The following is a 22562-nucleotide window of genomic DNA, read 5'->3' on the forward strand; positions in this document are numbered from 1 at the left end:
CAGAAATTAACATATGATATTGCCCATGACAACATAGGAGCAACATTAGAAAAATGTGGTGATTAATGACCCTGTGAGTGTTTTGCAGCTGCTAGCATCCAACAAACTATTTCCAGAGCTTTGCTGAGAGCCAAGGTACTGCTGATGCACAAGCAATAACAGAATTCAAATAAACAAACAAACAAACAAAAATGTTTCTCTTCCTGAATTCTTAAATTGTGAAAATCAAAGCATAACAGTGGCCCAAGGGCTAAAGTGAAGTTTATTTTAAAGATGCAGATGTGTTCAGCCTTTATATTACTTTCAGTGCACATACAGCATGTAGTATGTGTGCAACTATGGAGGTCCATGTGCTGGCCCAAGGGCTAAAGTGAAGTTTATTTTAAAGAAGCAGATGTGTTCAGCATTTATATTACTTTCAGTGCACATAGAGCACGTAGTATGTGTGCAACTGTAGAGGTCCATGTGCTCACATCAGCAAAGGTACACATGATTTTCTAGGGAATGCATACATATTATAAAAGCCTACCTCTAGCATGCACATGGACAGACCTGCACAAACACACGTAAAACATGGTGAGGCAAGTTAATGGTCTATGCTAGGAGTGGTTTAGGTGCACTGGGATTAGTTCAGCTTCTTACACACATAGGTCACATCAACGTATTCCAAGAGGTAAAAAAAAAAATGCACATTTGAGATAACATGTGCCTAACACACATATAGGGATGCATATTCACACACATGTACACGGGGCACGTTTAAACTGAGATTCTCCATCCTGTAGCTTCTTTATCATACCTGAAAAAAGAATATGCTAATTCCATTCAGTGCAGAGCTGATTCTTTAGGATGGCAACCAAACTGTGAGGGGAAAAAAGGAAGCTTACAGCTTTTCAAAAGCAAGCAGACTTTTATTTCCAACAACAAATCCATCCTCAGATAAACATGCCTAGCCCCGTATTTAATTGCTGTTTGCATGGCAGAAGCATTTAGGAGCCTCAGCAATGGGCTGGGATTCCCTTTCACTGGGTGTTGTACAAATACAGGCCAAAACCACTGTCTTTGACCAAAGAAGTTTGCACCACTATCCTTTACACTACTACCTAGAAAGTTCAGGTGAGGTTATTCATAATGTGTGGCCATACATTCTGAAATCCAAGTACAGCAATGAAAAAAGTTAATTATCATTATTTTTGTACTATTTTCTTTTTATGCATTCACAGTACACACTGCATCAGGGAACTGAATGCACTATATTGGATAAAAAGATGCTGTCACCAAACCATGACTCCTTTGTTTTATTTCTAATTCTGCCACTAATTTATAGTGTGACTTTGAATGGGTCATTTATTTGCCTACTGCATCCATTTGTCTAGCTGTAAAACATGCTGAGTGAATTGTGGTGAGGCATAATGTCCAAAATGTCCATGTTCTCCCACGGGGGCAGAAGAAATACTCTTCTATTTTTATGACTGTACTGCATCCACCATTGCACACCTGGCTCTCCGTACATGCAAAATATTACTAGCATTAATAGAACTTGACATTTTAAAAGTATTTCCACATGAAGCACTGTGTGGAAATTCATTTTTACTGTTAAGAGAAAAAACTCACATAGGCACTTACCAAGAAATTGTTAGTACATTGGCAGTCATGACAAAGAAGAACGGTGATAAGCTAGCAGTGATAACCTGTGAAATTGAAAGAAAAAAGAAAACCACTTTGTGAATTTGTCCTCTCACAAATGAAAACTGAAATACTTTTGCTGCAGTTAAATTTGTGCACATGCAGTCACTTTTTTCAATATATTTTTTTCCCATCTTGTTTTTCTTAACCATTAGATGCAGTACCTAAAACTGACTGTCAGTGGGCAGGAGAAACCCAATGAATCCATGCTAAACAGTGAGACAGAATCCATGCTAAACAGTGAGACATTACTAAACGTGGAGATTCCATGTGGAGCTCCCTCCCCTATGCAAGTACAGAGAGGACACACAGGCACCTCCTTTCCCCTCTGGACAGTGGGAAGCAGGCCAGAAACAGCAGAAAAAAACCCAAGAGACAAAGACAGCAGAGCTGTGCAGCCAGCTTGGGGCAGAAACCTGACTGTGGGGAAAGCACATGCAAAAGATGCTGCTCATTAGGTTGGGAAACCAAGGGAGAAAATAGTATGATGGTCACACATGGCATTTCAATTTTGACTCCTACAGAACCCAGGACACAGCAGAGGCAGGGCAGGGAACCAGAGCAGAGGGCTCCTCATCACACATCCCATCTGGTCTGGCCTGGAAACTTGCTGGTTTTTATTTCCTGACAGCAGACTGGGGAGAGCAGTCAGATCCCAGGCTTGAAAAGGAGAATGAGGAGCTTGAGATGTGGGTGCAGAAAAGGCAAAAAAACCCCAACCAAACAAAAAAAACCCAAAGCAGGAATAGGGCATGGGGTAAAGAAAAACAACGCAACTTCAGCAGGTTTGTGTCACAAACCTTTCATTACACTGAGATGTTGGGGCAGAGAAGCTGGGGGAAAAAGATTTTATATTTTCACTGTATTGATCAGAAACAGCTAGATCCCAAGATAGAAGGGTTTCTGGCAGCCCTCTGCCTCAGCAGCTACAGAGCTACCACATCTGCAGCCAGCACGCAGTTTTGGACGTTTTGTTGCCAGATGGATAATGTAAAATGGAAGGAGTTCAGAGAACAGTGACAGAGTCATTAGATGGAGGGATTGGTTTTCAGTCAACAGTTAGGATAAGCAATGCCTGTGGGAAAGGAAGACTTGGTAGTGATTAACAAATACTTGGGAAACATAAGCACTCAGGAATGAAAGGAACTATTTAGGATAACACAAAATTGCCCAAGGAAGAAGATGAAATTAAAAAACAAAACATTCAAACAATTATCAGCTAAGATTTCCTAATCATTGTTTGTCTAGGTTACTCCCCGGGAAGACAGTGGAAACTTCATTCCATAGTCTATTACTTGTTAAAACACCACTACATGTGCAGCAGGGAAGCAAATGCCACCTTACTGCAGGCTCTGTGCACCAGACCTTGGTGTCAATACCCACTACTTCACTTGTGGCTGCATTTTAAAAGACAGGGATCTGCACCTACCTGGAGTGTAATCAGTGTAAGATCATGAGCAGCAGCAGCAGATGAAGAAGAGATGCTCTACATCTCTTCTCCAGCCCCACTCTAAGAGGTAGCTGGGGAAGGGACAAAAACCTAAAGCTGGCAGTGAGACCACGCAACAGCACTGAACACCACACAGGAGGAATGGTGCTTGATGGCGACTGTGAGTGTCTCCTCTGACCTATTTGGGCATATTATCTACTTCAGGGAGATTCAGGGATGCAGGACTTGGCTTTTTGCTTCCCAGAGATGACCATATATAACACCCTGACTCTTCTCCATTTGCTTATAGCACGGGCACCTTGCAGAGAGGCAGGAGATGAACTTGATCCAGGTGGGATACCACAAGACTGGAGATGCACTCTGCTCCTGCACAGCAATCAAATCACTGGTATCAATACAGCTACAGACATATCTCCTGATACAAACCCTTCATTCATCTGTCTGAAGGATTTGCACACAGCTTACAACTGTAGTGTACAACAGTGTAAAGCTCCAAGCTAACAGAAAAAATGAGCCCCCACCCCAGGGGAAAATCAAAGACACATTTCAGCTCTACCCATGCAGCTTTGCATGTATAGATACAAGCAAATATATCACTGAACAGATGCACCCAAAAAAGATTGGCAGAGGAGAAGGAAGTCATAAACTGGGAGTTACTCTTCAAAACTCAAGATGATATTGCAATTGTCCACATTCAGGTCACACCTTGGCCTGTCTCATAGTCATTTGAAGCCACAGAGAGCTAAGACATACTCCAAAAAGTGGAAATTAACCATTCAGGAGCTGAATCTTTCATGCACTTGACTTAAATACAGCACCTGGGCTGGACATCAGTTCAAATGAAGCACTGTAAGACATAGCCACACTTTGTTACAGAGCTGGCTGTATTCTCTCTCCCCTTACACCTTGCAGGAGCTGTGCTGACCTACAGTAGTGTGAATGATTGTAGAATTAACTGCATTATATTAGGCTAATACTAATTTATTACATAAAAATATACATGATTCATTACTGAGCTTGTGAACAGGAACAAATGAAAGATGCTCTGTAGTATCTACAGAGCATTCTTTTCTTAAAGATGTGCTCCTGAAAGACACTGAAGTGCTGTTTTTGAGAAATGACAAAAGTTAAAGTTGTGTCACCCACTCCCTTATAGAATCCTGTTTACTAGAAACTTGAGAAGGGGCCAGCAGCAGAGAAACAGGCCTTTAAGGACACTCCAGAATCAGGCCTTATAAAAAACAATACACCATTCTACTGTGATCATCCCAAACCTCTGCAAAAATGCAGGCTGTAGCCTTTTGGACTATTACAGCAGAACACTGTTGTATTTTTGAAAAATTATGTAAGAGTGTCTCAGTGCCAGAGAGAAACAAAACGTGGGTTGGAAGAGCACATGAAGTAAGCATGTGAAAGAAAAAAAAACCACAACACAACATGACAAAACAAAAGGAAAACACATTGCTACCTTTGCTTGTTTATCTAAGAGAAGAACACATTTTAACATAAAAAACAAGGGGAAGCTAACCATATAATTTGTTCCAGGGGAAGAATCTAGATCTATGGACATAGTTAAGAAGGTAATTTTCCTTCAAGTGCTTCTCAGCATTTTCCAAAGTGTTTTAAGTGCACATTCAGTTCTTAAAAAAGCCACCTACACAGATGTGTTGAATGTCCTTTAAAAAAAAAAAATCAAACCACAACACGCTAAGTGCAGTAATAATCTCTTTCTTCACTTTAAAGGTCACAGTTTTCCTCTTAGGCATTCAGATGTCTTAGGAAAAGGAATGCACTTGTGAGAGAAAAGAAAACATGTAGAAGGGAAAACTAAAGTTAATGATTTCAAATTATATTTTGGTGCTGAATACTTAAAACTAGGAGGTGGAAAGGAAAATTTTTACTAGCTATAATCAGCAGATTTTGAACAAAGGTCCCCAAGATTTTGATGTACAGTCACTAATTCTACCAAATTATACAGACTGGATGGTTGAGCCTCAACAATTTTAGAAAGAGGAATAGCTCCATGGACTCTGCCTACTTACTTGATTAAAGAAACTGTGACCATCCTGTACAGCAAAGCCTATTTTTAAAAACATTCATACTGTGAACATTTCTACAAAATTCTGACACAGCTTTCAGTGATTAGGAAAAAATCCAAGCATGGCATCATTTAACAAAACATTTCCACGTGAGCTGAAATCATTCCTGAGAAATCATTTTGAACCTTTCCTTGCACACACACAGAAAAAGGGGAAAAGGTAATTTAAAATAATTCACTTAAAATTAATGGGTCACTCCATTGTACCATGGAGAGAAGACCTATTTAAAGAACACCTTATTAACACCTATTTTTCTTGTTCTTTACCGTTTTTATAGTTGAAATCAATGAATTATTTACAAGTAATTTTATAAATAAACAAAAATCTTGGACTTCAGAGTTTGTTTGTTATCTCAATCAAAAACAGTGTGCATCAGCACTGAAGGAAAAAAGTTTATGCTAGAGATCTGTAACTAGTGGAATTCCCCAGGCATCAGTGCTGGGTCCAGTCCTGTTCAACACCTTTATCAGTGACCTTGATGTCTTGCCTTGACAGTGTGTCTTCTCAGCAAGTTTGCTGATGACACAAAACTGGGAGGATTGGCTGATTCAGACCTGAAGACTGTGCAACCATTCAGCAAGATTTGGACAGACTGGAGAGCTGGGCCAAGAGAATCCTGATGATGTTCAACAAGAACAAGTGCAGAGTCCTGCACCTGGGAAGGAATAACAAAATACACCAGTACAGGTAAGGAGGGGATCTGCTAGAGAGCAGCCCCATGGAGAAGGATCTTGGGGTCCTGATGGACAACAAGTTATCCTTGGGACAGCAAAGTGCCCTTGTGGCCAAGTAGACCAATGGTATCCTGGGGTGCACTAAGAAGAGTGTGTGCAGCGATTGAGGGAGGTTTTTCTTCCCATCTACTCTGCCTCACCTGGAGTATTGCATCCAGTTCTGGGCTCCCCAGTTCAAGAGGGACAGGGATTTACTTGAGAGAGTACTGGGGAGGGCTATGAGGATGCTTAAGGGACTGGAACACCTGCCTTGTGAAGAAAGGCTGAGAGACTTGGGGCTTTTTAGATTGGAGAGGAGAAGGCTGAGAGGGGATCTAATTAATGCGTATAAATAGATGAGGGCTGGGCATCAAGAAGGAAGGGACAACCTCTTCTCACTTGTGCCCTGTGACAGAATGAGGAGCAATGGATTCAAGATAATGTACAGGAAGTTCCACCTCAACATGAGGAAGAATTTCTCTACTGTAAGGGTTACAGAGATCTGGAACAGGCTCCCCGGAGAGGCTGTGGAGTCTCCTCCTCTGTAGACTTTAAAGACCCATCTGGATGCATTTCTTAGTGACCTGCTCTAGTTTTGGTCCTTCACGGGCAGGGGGGTTTGATTCAATGATCTTCAGAAGTCCCTTCCACCCCCTGACATCCTGTAGTTCTGTGATTATGATGGATACTTATCTGAGACAAGGTCTGTGCATAAGAGGAGAGTGGGCAAATCTCCTCCACTGCTGATGGACACAACTTGTAGAAATCAATCAGCCCAGAAGATGACCAGGCCCAAAGAGTTGTGGTGAATGGAGTAAAATCCAGGCATCAGCTGGTCACAAGTGTTCCCCAGGGCTCAGTATTGGGAGGCAGGGAAGCTGGATGATCTTTAAGGTACCTTCCAATCTTAGCCATTCTATCATCAGAACTCATATGCAGGTGGTACAGCATGAACTATGGTGAAGCTTTAAGGAAGGATTACAAGGAAACACTTAGGAGGAAAAAAGTCTGCTTTTCCTCAGTGAAATGGCTGTACAAAAGGCTGAGCTTTGGATACTGGTATACCAAAGTGTGACAGAGCAGAGGGACATGGAGCTCCAGAGTACTAACCCACAAAAAAGTGGGTTGATCAGAGGTTTTAAACTTCTTGGTTAGAAGTGATTCCCTGATTCAGTTCCTCACAGAAAAAGAATGAGAACTTCAGGCATTCCCATCATTCTGGGAACCAAAGGCAGGCCCAGATAGCACTTAACATCCTTCACACTGCTTACATCATCTCTTACATTTAACAGGATGCTCTGCAGAACAACACTGTGCTCAACCTCAGGATCCAGACTGACAACAAGAACAACAATGGCATCACTGAAGCACTGGGTAAAAAATTATGAACCAAGAAACAGAAATATCTTAATGTGTGGAAGAACTTGCTGCACAGCAGGGATCAATCCAGCATGAGAACCACCCTGGGAGAGAATGTGCTCTCATGCACTTGCATTTGTAAATTTTCTTGAGTGATTCTTGAGTGGAGAGAGGCACTATTATAGTAGTTTTAAAGATTTCCCAGGGAACTTTGATAGACAGCTACACAACTCCATGAATGATCCCCTCCTTTCTCCTAATCACATTATGGTCAGACAAGAAAAAAGGTCCAGAAGAGAAAGCAAAACTTGTTTCATAAAAGTTGTTTTTAAAAATACAGGGAAAAAATAGAAATTAATTTAGAATTATAAATTAGTTTTGTTTTATAGATAATTAAATTGGAGAATTCTTTGCTGAAGGACCTTAAGAACAGGTGAGAACACTGCTGAGCCACCTTCCCTATCAGATCTATTTCTATACCAAATAACATCAGAAAATTCTGGTGAGTCTGACATGTGGCTTGAAGACAGGAGATGGCATCCTAAGTATCCTTGTCCTTTACAAAGCAGAAGCTGGGATCCTGAGAGATGCAGAAAGGCAGGAGGCTGCATTCTTTGCTGCCTTGCCTTCTCCACTGACCAGCTGTGGTTCTCATAGCCTCTGTGGTGTGTCAGATCTTGATCAGTTCAAACCAGCCAGCACTGGCTACATAAATTTGTCATTCTTGACCAAGCTATTGTTGGTCCTTTCTACCCCCTGACTTTACAGCTACTTGAGGGAAGGATATTCAAGCTGCAAAAGATGGCTGGAGATTTTTAATATCTAGTATTTATGAGGTGTTCAGGAACATGTTGCTTATATAGCCAAGAACACTGATGAGGACATTTTCAAAATTTAGATTCTGATTTAATTTTCCTATCTGGAATGGAGAGATATGGGGGATTTAGTCCAAGCATGACCATGATTTGTTAATATTACAGCTGTACTTGTACATACCATATAAAAAGTATGTTTCCTCTGATTCATTGTTAAACTGCTAGAAAGTTAAATGTCATAGTTCTTGCTGTAAGTGAACACAGAATACTTCACAAAAGTTTTCCTTAGTTTGTGTACACAGAACCAATCCTTGTAACCTCACACCCCCAAACTGCCAAAACCTCTGTCCTCACAGAAACATGTCTTTTTTTCCAAAGACAGTGTTTTGAAATGGCTCATCAAGTTCACTCACTGTTCAAAATAAATCATCCTATTTATCATCAGGTCATCTTCTCAAAACATCATGAAAAACTTCTGATGTACATAACCTTTGTTTTCATTCTACTGGGTGGAATTAAAGCAATGTCAAGCTTTTTATAGACATAACATTTGTTTTGTTCTTTTTCTGCATGTTTTACCCAGCTGCTAAGACAATCATCAAAAATCGCTAGGGAAATGGATCACTGTTAGTGCCACTGAAAACAGCTACATCAAGATAATCCAGTGATACCAAAAATTACAGCAGGCAAACACCAGAAACAACATACACTCTTTTGTTTTTTAAGGGAGAGCCACTGAAATACTTTCCCAGATTTCAGAGTTCCATCTTATTAGTATATGCATCTACTTGAGAGTAAACATGTGTAGAAGGGTGCACACAAATATAAAATGCTATGTCAGGTATGGAAGCCTAGCAAAAATGAAACAAAAGCCTTCAGAAAAGGGAAAAAGAACAGTTAACCTTTTAATGCTATCTTCTGTATTTGATAATTCACATGAATTTTCTCAGATATTAACACCTCTGTTTACATACAGTTTTCATCTCAGCTGGAGTACAAGCCATTCCTATCTAGCTCTCCTCTGCTTTGCTACATACAACTTCAAGGCAACCAAACATTGCCAGATAGGTCACTTCCCTGCACCTTAGCAAGAAGAATTTGATCCAGAGAGATCCGGCAGCTCCAGAAACAGATGAACAAGGCATTGTCTGGGACAGACAAATAAAATCATAGAATTGGCTGGGTTGGAAGGGACCTCAGAGATCATCAAGTCCAACCCTTGATCCACTACCGCTGCAGTTACCAGACCATGGCACTGAGTGCCACATCCAGTCTCTTTTTAAATATCTCCAGGGACGGAGAATCCACCACTTCCCGGGGCAGCCCATTCCAATGCCTGATCACCCTCTCAGTAAAAAAATTCTTTCTAATATCCAACCTAAACCTCCCTCGGCACAACTTGAGACCAACCCCCACCTGGCTCCAACCTCCTTTCAGGGAGTTGTAGAGAGTGATGAGGTCTCCCCTGAGCCTCCTCTTCTCCAGGCTGAACAGCCCCAGCTCCCTCAGCCTCTCCTCATAGGATCTGTGCTCGAGTCCCTTCACCAGCCCAGTTGCCCTCCTTTGGACCTGCTCCAGGACCTCGATATCCTTCCTAAACTGAGGGGCCCAAATGATGGAAGAACAGCAAGAGATTTGGATCTCCCGAGTCTAAAACTCTACTAACGTGGTCCAGCGTGGTCTGATGAGCTGTTTTGAAATAATCCAGACTTGAGATGAGATCTTCATGGAGCAGGTGCTGACTCTGAAGATTCACAAACTTCAGAAAGCCAGCAGTGAACAAGAAGAGGCATGAATGACCACCAGTAAGCACACACTGGTTGAGGAAGACTGGTGCAAGCACTTGGAAACCTGCCACAGCGGGCAGCAAAAATCACTGCTAAAGATGACAAACATGGTACACATCATTCCTTGCAAGAAAGTGGACTAGAACTAAAGTCAAGTACAACTGGGCTGCTTGTGAATAGGGCAGGGGAGAAAATCAAATACAAGGAAATCATGGGAAAAAAAACCCAAACTGTTTTCCTCCCATGGTCATTAGTCAAAATAAAGCACCATTAACAGCTGCAGATATTGTGCACAGAAGATATTCCCAGTCCTGCACAGTACCTGAAATAATACCATATGCAGAACCAGAGTAAAACCAAACAAGCACTAGCTATTTAATTTCAGGTCAGCTTTGGTGATGATCTACCATAGAAATAAAAAATTCCCTTGAAGCTTTCAAAAATCTTGCCTATTGTAATGATAAGGCATTCTGTGCAATCTGGATCATTTCTAGAAGTTTGAAGGCTCCCTTGAACCATTTTTAAAGTAACAGAGCAAACATCTGGTTAAAGGAGATAACCACAAATGGGGGCAGAAGTCCTCCATCCAGCTCTCATGTAAAGCCTCCTTCCTCTAGATATTGATTTAGTTGTATTAATCAACACATTGAAAGGATATGTGAGAGTTTTCAACTTTCTTCTGAAGGTCTGTTTTTACCAATTAAAAGGAAATTCAAAATATGCTGCTTAACCTAACAGCTTCAGGTGATAATGGAGCCCCCTGAAGGAGCAGTACTAATAAAACCACTGACAGGGAAAAGATTTCAAGAAGAGACACAGATTTTTCTGAGAAAAAGTAATGAAGCCTTAACCTTGAACCACCAAAATGATAGTTCTTCCCGAAGGAAACAGCAATGCAATGATCCTGCCTGATAAGATAAGCAGCCTAAACAAAGGAATGAAACCCTCCAAAGCGAAATAAGTTGGAGAAAAGGGGAAAGGAAAACAGGTTTCCCTCTCAGTTCTGCTCACTGGGTGGAAACTACCTCGAGCACATCTACTGCACCACTCTCACTCCAGGTGCAGATGTGTGCTAAAGGTTTCCATTCCCTCAGAGTCTCAGCTGGAGACTCTCAGCCTATGAATGCAGAAAACACTGCAATGAGTCTGTGCATTACAGCAGACTTAGATGCACATTGCTCATAGGTGGACTCTGTTCAGCTCTCCTGAAGGAGAGAATACTGAAGAATACTTTTAGCCCTCCCTGACACACACTATTGATCAAGAGATGCATGAGCTGGGGCAGGGTTGTTACTTAAATTGTAAGTCATGCTGGCACCATGGCAACGGTGGCACCATGGCAACAGTGACAGCAACTTCATGATCCACAAAGCTTTGATCCAGCCATGTAGAAGTTTTACCAGCTGCTATAAAATTCTTTGAGATCCTTCATTTCATTTTTGCTTAAATGCCTGCACAGATCTCCAGCTTCCCTAAACCCCATGTTTATCTCAAAGGAGGTTTCGGTCACTCTCTTCTGCCTTTTCCTCATATTTTATTTCACTTTATTTAATTTTTTTAGCATTATTAAAACAATAATGCTAAATTCCAGGGTTTTTTTAAGAACAAAGTGAGTTCCATGTACTGTGACTCAACTGCAGCCAGTATTCAAACATGCCTTAGCAGTCAAATGCCTAATGATAATGACAGAACTTGGTTCTAGTGTAAATGAATCTATTTGGTTTTCATATCAATTAATTTCTGACCCAGCTGAAAATCATCTACATGTTGCATTTAAAACATATTAAGCAAAGAAGGAGAGGGTAGACCAAATAACAAACATAATCAGCAACCTGCCCTCTAAAACATTTTCAGAACAGAAACAGTAAAAATGTTCACCTCTGGCAAAATCATGAGATATTTAGGGTGTTGGGCTTTTTTACTTTACCAATACTCAAAATAACAATCACTGTATCACAGAGGAGTATTTCTATATATATCATCTTTCTGTAAGAAAGTAGATTTCTTAATTAGAGGGAAGATAATCCTCTGCATTTCTATACCTAGACACTCATATACCATTCCAGTATTGAGTGAATTAGGTATATATCCTCTACTTTCTATTGCATTTATGAAGATTTTTCTCAGTGATGGTTTTTTGTACATTCTTTTCATTTCCAGGATGTGGTGACCAATACAAGCAAGACAGTGAGCCTGCAAGACTGATGCAATAGGTGGTTGTATCTGCTTCCTTACAGTCATTCAGCATCCTGTCTTATCAGATTAGTACATTTGTCAAGGATTAATGTATAATCTTTTCAGAACAATGTGCTACAGAAACTCTTTTTTAACCCTGACCATCATGTGAATGCCAAAAGAACTGCTGAGTTGTTTTCTAACTTCATTATTCTTTTATTCCTCATAAGACAAAGGTGGCCAAGCTATTGTTCTTGCACTGTATGCATCCCATTAGCAGTTTGGCTTGGGGAGATAAAAAACCCATTAGGGGATACTGAGGCTATAGTTACTGGGTCATTCTGGAACCCAGCTGTGTGCCCCGCCACATCCTACAAAGCAGAAAGGGCTCAAAAAAGTCCATCTGTCTCGTCTGAATCACTTCTAGAGAATTCTCTGCCCTCACCTCCTTAAGGTACCTGGCACACATCTTACAACTCTCAGACATACAAATATTTAATGAATAGTTAAAGGATTTCCAATTCTCGGCAATACATTGATTTCCTTGATTCTGCATTATGTTTTTTAATCCTTACAAGAGCTACCACAGATAAAGACAGAGCAGTTATTTTAGGCTGCACAGACACCTTACAACAGTTAATTGTAGAAAATAAAGAAGGATATGTAGGTTACTGAGTGTAATTAATAGAATTTCTACCAAAAATATCTTCTCTTCTGAGAAACAGGATAATATGGTCCTATCCACAATGATCAAACATGAGTAAGAAAGGGTCTAATTCTTTCTTTTCAGAAAGCCCCACATCTGTTACTGTATAAACATGTATCTGCATATGTGTTCATATATAAACACATAGCATAGAAATAAAAAGAACATACATGACTGATGAGACAGAAAAGGACTTGGGGGGTGGTGGTAGATGAGAAGCTTGACGTGAGCCACCAGCATGTGCTCACAGTCAAGAAGGCCAACCACATCCTGGGTGGCATCCAAAGAAATACGGCCAGCAGGGTGAGGGGGGTGATCCTGTCCCTCTGCTCTGCTCATGTGAGACCACACCTGGAATACTGGAAACAGCTCTGGGGTCCCCAGCACAGGAAAGATACAGACCTGTTGGAGAGGGTCCACAGAAGGCCAACAAAGATGATCAAATGGCTGGAAACCTCTGCTACATAGACAGGCTGAGAGAGTTGGGGCTATTCCTCCTGGAGAAGAGAAGGCTCGGGGGAGCCCTTCTAGCAGCTTTCCCGTACAATAATTGGGAACTGCAAGAAAGATGGGGAGGGGCTTTTCACCAGAGGTAGAACAAGGGATAATAGTTTTAAACTGAGACAGGGCAGACTTAGGCATTAAGAAGATATTCTTCACCATGAGGTTAGTAAGATACTGGAACAGGTTGCCAAGGGAGGTTGTTGATGCCCCCTCCCTGGAAGTGTTCAAGGCCAGGTTGGATGGGGCCTTGTGTAATCTGGTCCAGAGGGAGGTGTCCGTGCCCATGCAAGGGGTTTGGATCTTGATGATCTTTAAGGTCCCTTCCAACCCTAACCATTCTATGATTCTGTGATAAATGAGCATTACAAGCACATTCTAACTCACCTTGCTTTCCTATAAAAAGTGAAAGTTATCCTAAGACTTTTAAAGAAAACAAAACCTATTTGTCCCTTGTAAAATTCCAGACTGTGTTGAACGGTATGGTAATTTCTTTTTGAACATCAAGCAGCCACTCCACCCTACCTTCACTCAAACACAAGCATCAGATCTTCTGCAATAAGAAAGAGAAAGCCAAACCAAGAGCATCTTCCCTCCACTAGGGAGGGAACATACAGGGAGGGAACATGTCCAGAACATACATTCCCTTTTCCTGTGATTAGTGAGATAGTTGATGAAATGCCACAGTCTTCAGTCTGAAAAGTGCAGAGTGGTTACAGTACAGAACTCAATTTTAACAGTACCTCTGTCCATATTTAAATATTTTTCTTAAATGTGACCGCTGAAAACATAATCCAGACACTGTTATTACTCAGTGTTGTGGTTTTGTAGTAAGGAGGCAAAGGGAAAATCCTGCACAATCCATGTATGCAGGATTGCTTGCATGCTTTGCTGACCTGGAAACACTATCAATCATTCTATCCATCATTCACTGTTCATCATTCAAACAGGTGTGCATACATGCACCAGACTAACAGCATCAGTTCAGGTCAGTTGGGTAAATGAGAGGCACAATCTAAAGCAGCTGAAGCTTTGTCAAGCAAACAAAAGTAATTTAATGAAGGACACAAGAAGGCTTCTTTAGGCCAAATGAGTTTGATTTTTTTTTACTTTTTCAAGAAGTGCTTTGTCCATTCTTGCTGTCACAAGATTGACTGCTACTGCATGTATATTTCACCAAAAGCTGAAATACATTTTTATTTCAAGGTTAAACTGAACTTAAGACCCAATGCCTCCTGTTTCCTGTAAAAGCTTCATGCATGATGATGTTTAACTGTAATTTTCCTCTGTCGTTTCAGCCTGTCAAGGAGTTAATTTTCTTTATATACTGGCCCAGTACTCCAAAGGCCTTCTCCTACCATTTAGTCTCTCCCTTAAAAACTCTGAGTTCAGAATTTGACAGGGAAATGTGATTCATCATCTTGTTCTTATTTTATGAATTACTGAATATTTGTGTAATTGAGTAAGCACTGCAACAGCAACAACAGCAGTGAAGTGCTCTACCTATTAGGATGATGGAAAAAAACTGGAGTGGACCAAGGGTTTGTTTAATCAAGTATTGGTTGATGGCAGACAATTCAGGAGAACTTATGACCCTCCCCTAATGCAGCAGGTTTGTAGTCAATGGGCACACTGGACAAAAGGAGATATTTGCATTCTGACCTTAGCTAATAAAAAACTTAGATCCTGTGGCATGCAGTTTATTAATCTCTCCACTTCTAGTCTATAAAAATTTCTGTGGAATGTCTGCTTCTGCTGAAATAACCCAGTCACTGAAACCTTTTGAACCTGTAAAAAAATATACACTTCTTTTTTGCTTTACTCAGTCAATTGTCTCAGTATCATCTTGTGTTTAATTCTCTGAATTTTATTGGTAACATGGCATACTGTGGTAAAGAATAAATTTTTTTATCTGATTTTCACAGTGTTGGTTTTCAGTTTGGGGGAGCAGCCAGATGTTCTAACACTCCACCGCTATAAAACACCACAATAAAATACCTTTTATCTTATGTTAAGCTCAGCAAGAGCTAGCCCTCTGGCATTCCAAGCTATTCTTCACCTCATCTAACCCTTATGAGATCATGAAATAAAATTAACATTAAAGGGACAGAGAAGGCTGATAACCCAGGTAAGATGACCATGCTTTGGCATCGTCACATTTAAGTGGCCAACCTAGCAGGCAAACACAGTTTTGCTGCATATACCTGGCACAAAAGGGAGTTGGCTCCTTAGGAAACACTGACCTCAGCATCTGTCTGTGCTAGATGCCAGTGGGTGGGTGAGTAGCCACATCAGGCAGGAACTGATATTCTATCTGCCTTGCATCATCAGGACCTCTGACCAAAGACAGGAGAGGAGGCAAATCCAAACTCCTCACAGGTGAATCACGATCTCCCACCACAGCGGCACAGCGGGCATTCAGGAAAAAAAAAAAAAAAAACCAAAACAACAAAAAGCTGGTTCCAGAGTGTAAAGTTGTTAGCAGTCAAGGGGCCATGGAGAAAAGGAAAAATGAGAGTTCAGTTTCCTAGAGACATTGGCACCGTGGTGGAAGACAGTATTTTGAAGAGCAGACTGCTTAGCGGCTGTGATAATTCTTCAGCATTTAGCTGCTCTATCTGCACCGTTTCCTAATTCTTTCCAAAGTCCAAATTAACCAGGATGATGCCTTCAACCCCTGTCGGTTTGTTCTCCCTCAAAGTGCAAGAGAACATACTTACAGGGACCACAACTTCTGAAAGAGAATTGAGGCAAACAAGGCACAAAAAAATGGGCCTGAAGGCAGATATTTTACAGGCTCCATCAACCTGTTTCTACACATCACAAAAAGTGTTTTTTTCAACAGTCAGCTGGAAACTCAGCCCAAAGCCATGTGCTTAGGTGTTAACCTATACTAAGTAACAACCTTCACAAGGCAGACCAGAGGACTGACAGCAGAAAGTATCCCCTGAGCAACCTGTCAAGTCATGAGTGAACTTTTCTTTTCCACACAGACGTCAGACAGGGAAGCACCCACCCACTCTGAAGCCACTTCTGCTGGTTCAGATGCCCCAGATGGGGACTGGCCCGTTGTGACAAGACTGACCATATCTGGAGCACCTTGCTGTAGAGGGGTTGCTGGGTAGGACACTGCACACACTGTCAGTGACTGCTCTTTCCGTGACAGATTGCCCCAAAGTCTCAGGCTGAACACTGCAGATCAAAGCCATTGTCAGTTCAAGAGCTGTGTGGTTTTGAGTGCATCTTCAAATATCTTCTTGCCCCCAGTATTCCTGCTATAAGAGAATAGATTTTACGCATGAAAGCACAAATGTTGCTGAAAGTGTTCAAGGATATTGTGAGAACGAAGGAAGATGCCTAGCTTAAGGGGAATTTTTTAGTGAAAAGCAATATAATGCATTTTTTCCATAGTTAAAATCTATAGAAACATCTGAAGTGTTCATATTCCTTGTCAGTGTGTCAGAAGTAAAACATTTTTCTGTCATGACTAACTCAGAATGCTGTGGAGGGTATCACTAGTATCAAAAATAGCAGAAGAAACTTTGGGATGCGTAATCAAGTGTTTTTTAAAAATCTGTTAGCAAAAATAGCAAGTTTCCATCAACCTCTCTCCTCCATGACACAGTTTTGGTATTTCTGTGCATGTATGAAGTCCGTTTCCTATTGTATTTCCCATCTCACAACTCCTTTGGGAAAACCTAATTCATAAACAAACAATTCCCAGACCAGATAACTAAATGTCCCTGCTGACTCCTTTCCGTACAACCCAACAACAATAACCCAGACACAGTCTCTACATTGCTATTCTCTGGTGTGTTTATGCTGTTTTAGTAATGATGTAATGGAAAGAAATCAACATGCTATTATTATTATTATTTTTATTATGCTAAGGACAGCAAGGAAGAACTGGTTCTCTTTAAGGTTTTATTTTTCCATTCAAAGTTTTTCCAGGGGTTCCTAACCATTCACTGTTACAAAAGGTCAAAATATTCCATCAGAAAGCTTAAAAAACTTGATACTTGAAAAAATGTATTGAAATACTAACACAGCTAATCCACTTTGAGCAACGCCTTTTGTGAGCAATGTCACGAGGTTCCACGCTTAGCCCTAATGGGTCTCAGCAGTACCCTGTGTGTCTCATTCATGGACAGACAGATGGAAGGGACTACAGTTGACTACAGTCCTTGGCCCCCTATTCCCTCAGAAAGGGCGGGAAAGCCTCAGCTAGAAGACACATTCCCTTCTGCCCCCCTTAGGACAACCACTCACAGCATGTAGAGAAAGCTGGACTTTGCCTTTTTTCCTCCCCATTGCTAGCTGTGGATAGGAGGAGAACAACTCACAGTCATCTCCTGAGATTGTTCAAAGATCATATGATTTCAAGGATGGGACATAAGCCACTCGCACTGCTTCCTCCAGAGGTGTTTTTGATGACTTTTGATGAAAGTCAAAATTTAATCCTTAAGCAGGTGTACAGAGTTTGGGATTGGGAAATGACCAGACTTCACATCTTACACAGATTGGTTCTGAACTGGGGAGGGAGAGGAAGAAAATGACAGGGAGACCCATTTCAGTCAGCAGCAGGTCGCTAACATGAGAAGTTTCTGAAGACAGCAACCTGGAGTGTCACCAAGAGTTAAGAAAGGCTCTAGATTTGTGAAGCAGTCTAGAGACATTTCACTCATAAATGTTTTTAAGAATCAAAAAGCAAGCTAGTGACCCAGACACTGAAAAGAACAGGGAACCAGCAAGGGAGAAGAATGTGGCTATTTTTGCTCATTTCCAGAAGTCTAGCATTAGCTATCTGAGAGATCTTCTACATGAGTGTGTTATATTTTTCTCCCATACAGTTTTGCCATCTACATCAGTGCATTAGCAACGGAAATGATTTCTGAAAGAGTTCTCACTCTTTTCTCTTTGTCACACTTATGATTCATCTCCCAGCCTCAGCTCTCCGTACGCAACTCCAGGAACCCAAATAAAAAATGGAAGACAAGGAATCTATTATGCAGAGGAACCAATGAACCTGCATCCTCTGCTATTAAAAATTCTGTTAGATTTGATGAAATCTACGTTTAAATCACAATTTTCTACTGTCAAGCAAATAAAGACAGGGGTGAAAAAGTATGTTCCAAAGATATACCCAACCTAGTGGTTCTGCAGCTAGCTTTATGCTCAAGAGAATGACAATACCCAACGTACACAATGCACTTCAAATGGATATCACAATGGATAAAAAGAAACAAACTGATTCAGAGCATGTCTTAGGGCTCAATCTATCAAGTAATGTTCACTGAGACTGGATTTATCATATCGAGCACTGACGAAAATAATGGAGCAATATCACCTCCAAGTTGCAACTCATCACTTTATGTACTTATTTGTTGACAATGTCATGCCCAAAAGCTGTGTCACTGCCATTTTCGAATGGATACACAACTGCAGCCCTACACAACTCTTCTAAATGTACACATTAAAATTTTCCAGCACCTGAAGATTCAAGATACCCAGCGAGTCTCAGCTGTTCTTGCAAGACAGCTTCCTTAAATTGCATTAGTGCCTCAGGGAGCCTGTGCCACTTAAGCTTAGTGGTCATGTAGCACACAAAGGAGTTGTTATGGAGACTGATGTCTTCCCAACAATTATATGGTGTAATGAGTGTTGGATGCTACAAGGTAACTCTAAAATTGTCTCCATGGAAACTACCTGAAAACCTATACTTTTAAGGCTTCAGCAACTGGTCTTTTTTATAGACCCTTAAGATGAAGTTAAGAGCACACTGCCTTGTCTGCTCATCAAGATTAGCTGCAAAACACATTTTCTTTTCCAAGGTATTTGCATGGTCCCCATGGTGACTCACAGGAATCAAATGTATGTTTCAAGAATAAACGTACTCCCTGCATTTCATACAGGGAGGACCAACCACTAATAAAAAAGAACTTTCACCATTTTTAATTACCTTTAAATCTGTGCATATATGTCTGTGTGTATATCCACATATAAGAGTACACAAAGTGTGCAGATAGAAGCAGCTCACTGCTACATTTATGAACCCCTTCTTGGCATACTCAAAAGCTTTAGGATCATGGAATCTCTCAGTTTAGAGATGTACCTAAACCACACTGGTGCCACGGGGAGCACCTACCAACAACAGAGTCCAGCCAGGTCTAACACACAATTCTTCCTCTCTCCCAGGGCTTTGGCTTCCAGCTGCAGTTTTTTCCAGGCTGGGCGAGCAGAGATCTCAAGACACCCTTGCACACAGTGCAGGACCTTGGCCGAATGAAAACTCACTGTGTTTATGGAACTCCAGTGGGAGTTGATGACATTTTTGCATACAGCTTTATGAGGTCCAAGCCAAGAAAGCAATGTGCTTTTCAGCCAAGAATCTCACTGTCACTTTTGCCTGCACATAGCAGCATGCAAAGCAGACACTACTTCAGTACTCAGTATAACCAAGTGGGCAAGCACCAGCAAACTGAACACATTCTTGTTCTGGTTATGATATATAAATCAAATTTTTAAAGAGTTGTTTTTTTTTTTTTAATAAAATATCCTCCCCCATTAGGGCAGATATGAACAAGAAGAGCCATTTGCTTCAGAAAGTACTGATGGCAGGACTCTGTTTCAGAGTGGCAACTATTTATACAAGTAAATAGCCCCCAGCAGAAGTAAAGAACTGACATTCTGGACCAGAATATTTTACAGCACATGCACGCTAAGCAGCAGTGCGAGAGGAATTAAAAGATATAAAAATAGAGTGCATGCTTTAGCAGAGGCTTTAAGCCTGCAAAAATGTGGAAAAACATGAATTTGTTTTATTTCTCTTGGTTGGTTTGCCCGTGGAATTAAAGCAGTTAAAATTCTCACGTGAACTGCTGTCTGTAAAGAGGGGTGCAGTGAACATAACCATAAGACTTGCAGTAGTGGCCTCTTCAGTTTATGAAAAGCAGGAATTTCTGCTTTAATAAAAAACACAAGTACTCTTCTAGTCTTTATATATAACCCATTTTTTTTTCACAGACACAAAGAGGAATACTGTCTATCCATTCTCTTCAAGACATCATGGCGACCAAAGAAGCAGATACCCAGGCACAAAATATAAAATCAAAGACCACAGGAGGCATTTGGAATAGCTGTTATGTATTTTGGGGGAGGACTAAAACTGCTGGTGTGTAAGTGCAGCAGGCTACAGCTAGCTACACAGGACCCCTGGATAAGATACTCTTGCAGACACTTCAGCAAAAGTACGTTCTTAATGTCTGATACCCACCTTTACACACAGGGTGATTGGCAGCAAACACATTTAACAAACAAGTAACCAATGAAACTGTCAAGGGAGGCTTTTAAGTTTCTGGGAACATCCAGCACTGTTTGGATGCACTGGAGATGACACATGGTACACGGAATGGCCATGTAGAAGAGTTGCATACTCCTGGTCAGATTAATCTAAATTTTCTTTCAATAAATGCAGAAGAAAACCAGTGTAAAACTCAGTGCAACTTGATTTCAGTTTTCCAACTTTATTTCTTCAGATGAGGGAGGAAGTAAGGGAATCAAAAACCCACTGCCCTTCCTATTTATTCTTCCTCTTTATAACAAGCTGTCTCAACAGGTTCCTACTGGAATCTAACTGAATTCCCTACAAGTTTATTGAGATAATACTGAGTATGACAGGGGAACATGAATTAATAAATAACCAGTATCCAGCTGAAGAAAAGTTCTGAAATACTGTTTTCCCCTTGTATTCATGATTTAGATTATTCTGCTGCTTAACTTTTAAAGACCCTGACAGGTTTCATCACCAGATATAGATTGGCAGCCTTAATGTAAACAAACTCACTTATAGCACTGTTAGAGCTCACCAGATGCTTCTGTCTGTATACATGAGCATCTCCAGTTCTTCTTTCCAGTACGTGACCCACGATACTATCATAGCTTTCAAATTAAGACAAGAAATCTCACTACAGTTTCAAATCCTTACTCATCTGGGGATTAAAACTGTGCAAGGCTATGACAAAGCATTCCATATTTCTTACGCTTCTTAAAAGCTTTTTTTGTTGTTGCTGTTGGGTTTTTTGTTTGTTTGTTTTACCGATCACTTTAGTGATTTTTTTTTAGCATTTCTCATGCATCTATACAGATATGAGTAACACACACACAACATTATTTGCTTCACAGCGAGAGTGCAGAAAGCATTTGTCACTATAAATATCACACAGGACTACATACACAGGTGAAAACTGTGCTTTATCTCTGCACAAAGTAGTGCTTTGACATGAAAGCTGGCAAAAATCATTATGGGGAAGAATTTAAAAACCTCATGCGTTGATTAAATTGCCACAGCCAAAGTAACTATCATAAAAACAAGTTACAGCCCTGCTCCAGTTTTTAAGTGAATGAAAAATTAGAGGGCAGGGAGGCCAAATATGTGGACTTCACAAAGAATGTGTCCTTGAGTCTGCAAAGCAGGCCCATCAGATTTCATGGTTAAGTTTATTGGTCTATTGGCACTTTAAAAGAAATGAAGTGGTGGCAACAATCTCAGCCCCAGCTCATCAGTCACATAGGTACAAAGCATCCAAATGGAAAACACATTTTCTAATTCTCCATTCTCTGCACCTCCCTAGAGGCCTGTGCTGCTGTCTGAGGGCTACAGCATTCTCCTTTCTTGGCTCATTTGCAAGATAAACATATTCTGGCCTCAAACACTGCTTCTTTCCAACTGCTGGTGAAAACTCCAGTCAGTCTGAGAGACTAAGAGGATGATCTAGGGCACTACTCAATCCAAGAAAAATGCTCATGTGGGAATGCAAAGCTGTTGTTGTGACCATAGTTTTTTTTTTTTCTTTTTTTCCACTGGATATCATTCTGCAAGTCCAGATTCAAACACTTTCTATCTTTATTCCTTATCTGCATTAACTTCGTTTTGTTGTTGGTTTTTTTTTTTTTTTTTAAAGGGAGTCCCACACTTGTATTTACAATATTGGATTTTTACAGTACTAGTTAAATATTGCTATTCTGCACCTATGATGACTTAAGATTTGATTGAGAAAGCCCTCATATCCAGGCAATGTTAGGCTGCATCTGTACATAGTTATAACACTTCCAACCACTGCAGGAAGCAGCATCAGTGATCAGATAGACAGGGCTCTTCTTAACTATCCCCTATGTGAATTTGTAACTCCTCATAAGCTGGAGCACCTCTTCTATGAACAAGCTGAGGCAGCTGGGGCTTTTCAGCCTGGAGCAGAGAAGGCTCCAGGGAGAC

At 40.8% G+C, this 22562-nt stretch overlaps 1 protein-coding gene across 11 annotated transcripts in view; it reads right to left on the reverse strand.

Annotated features, from left to right (window-relative positions):
• Positions 1-22562, reverse strand: part of TMEM241 (transmembrane protein 241) — a 59364-nt gene that overhangs the window by 2580 nt on the left and 34222 nt on the right. For 9 of the 11 annotated variants that reach the window (XM_071737326.1, XM_071737325.1, XM_071737320.1 and 6 more), the window contains one exon: positions 1627-1691. In XM_071737326.1, coding sequence (XP_071593427.1) covers positions 1627-1691 — 65 coding nt within the window. Of the gene's footprint in view, positions 1-799; positions 862-1626; positions 1692-22562 lie in introns of all 11 variants that reach the window. The other 2 variants (XM_071737322.1, XM_071737321.1) reach the window with 1 other exon arrangement.

This window comes from Heliangelus exortis, chromosome 2 (genome assembly GCF_036169615.1).
Source record: "Heliangelus exortis chromosome 2, bHelExo1.hap1, whole genome shotgun sequence".
Classification (NCBI taxonomy): domain Eukaryota; kingdom Metazoa; phylum Chordata; class Aves; order Apodiformes; family Trochilidae; genus Heliangelus; species Heliangelus exortis.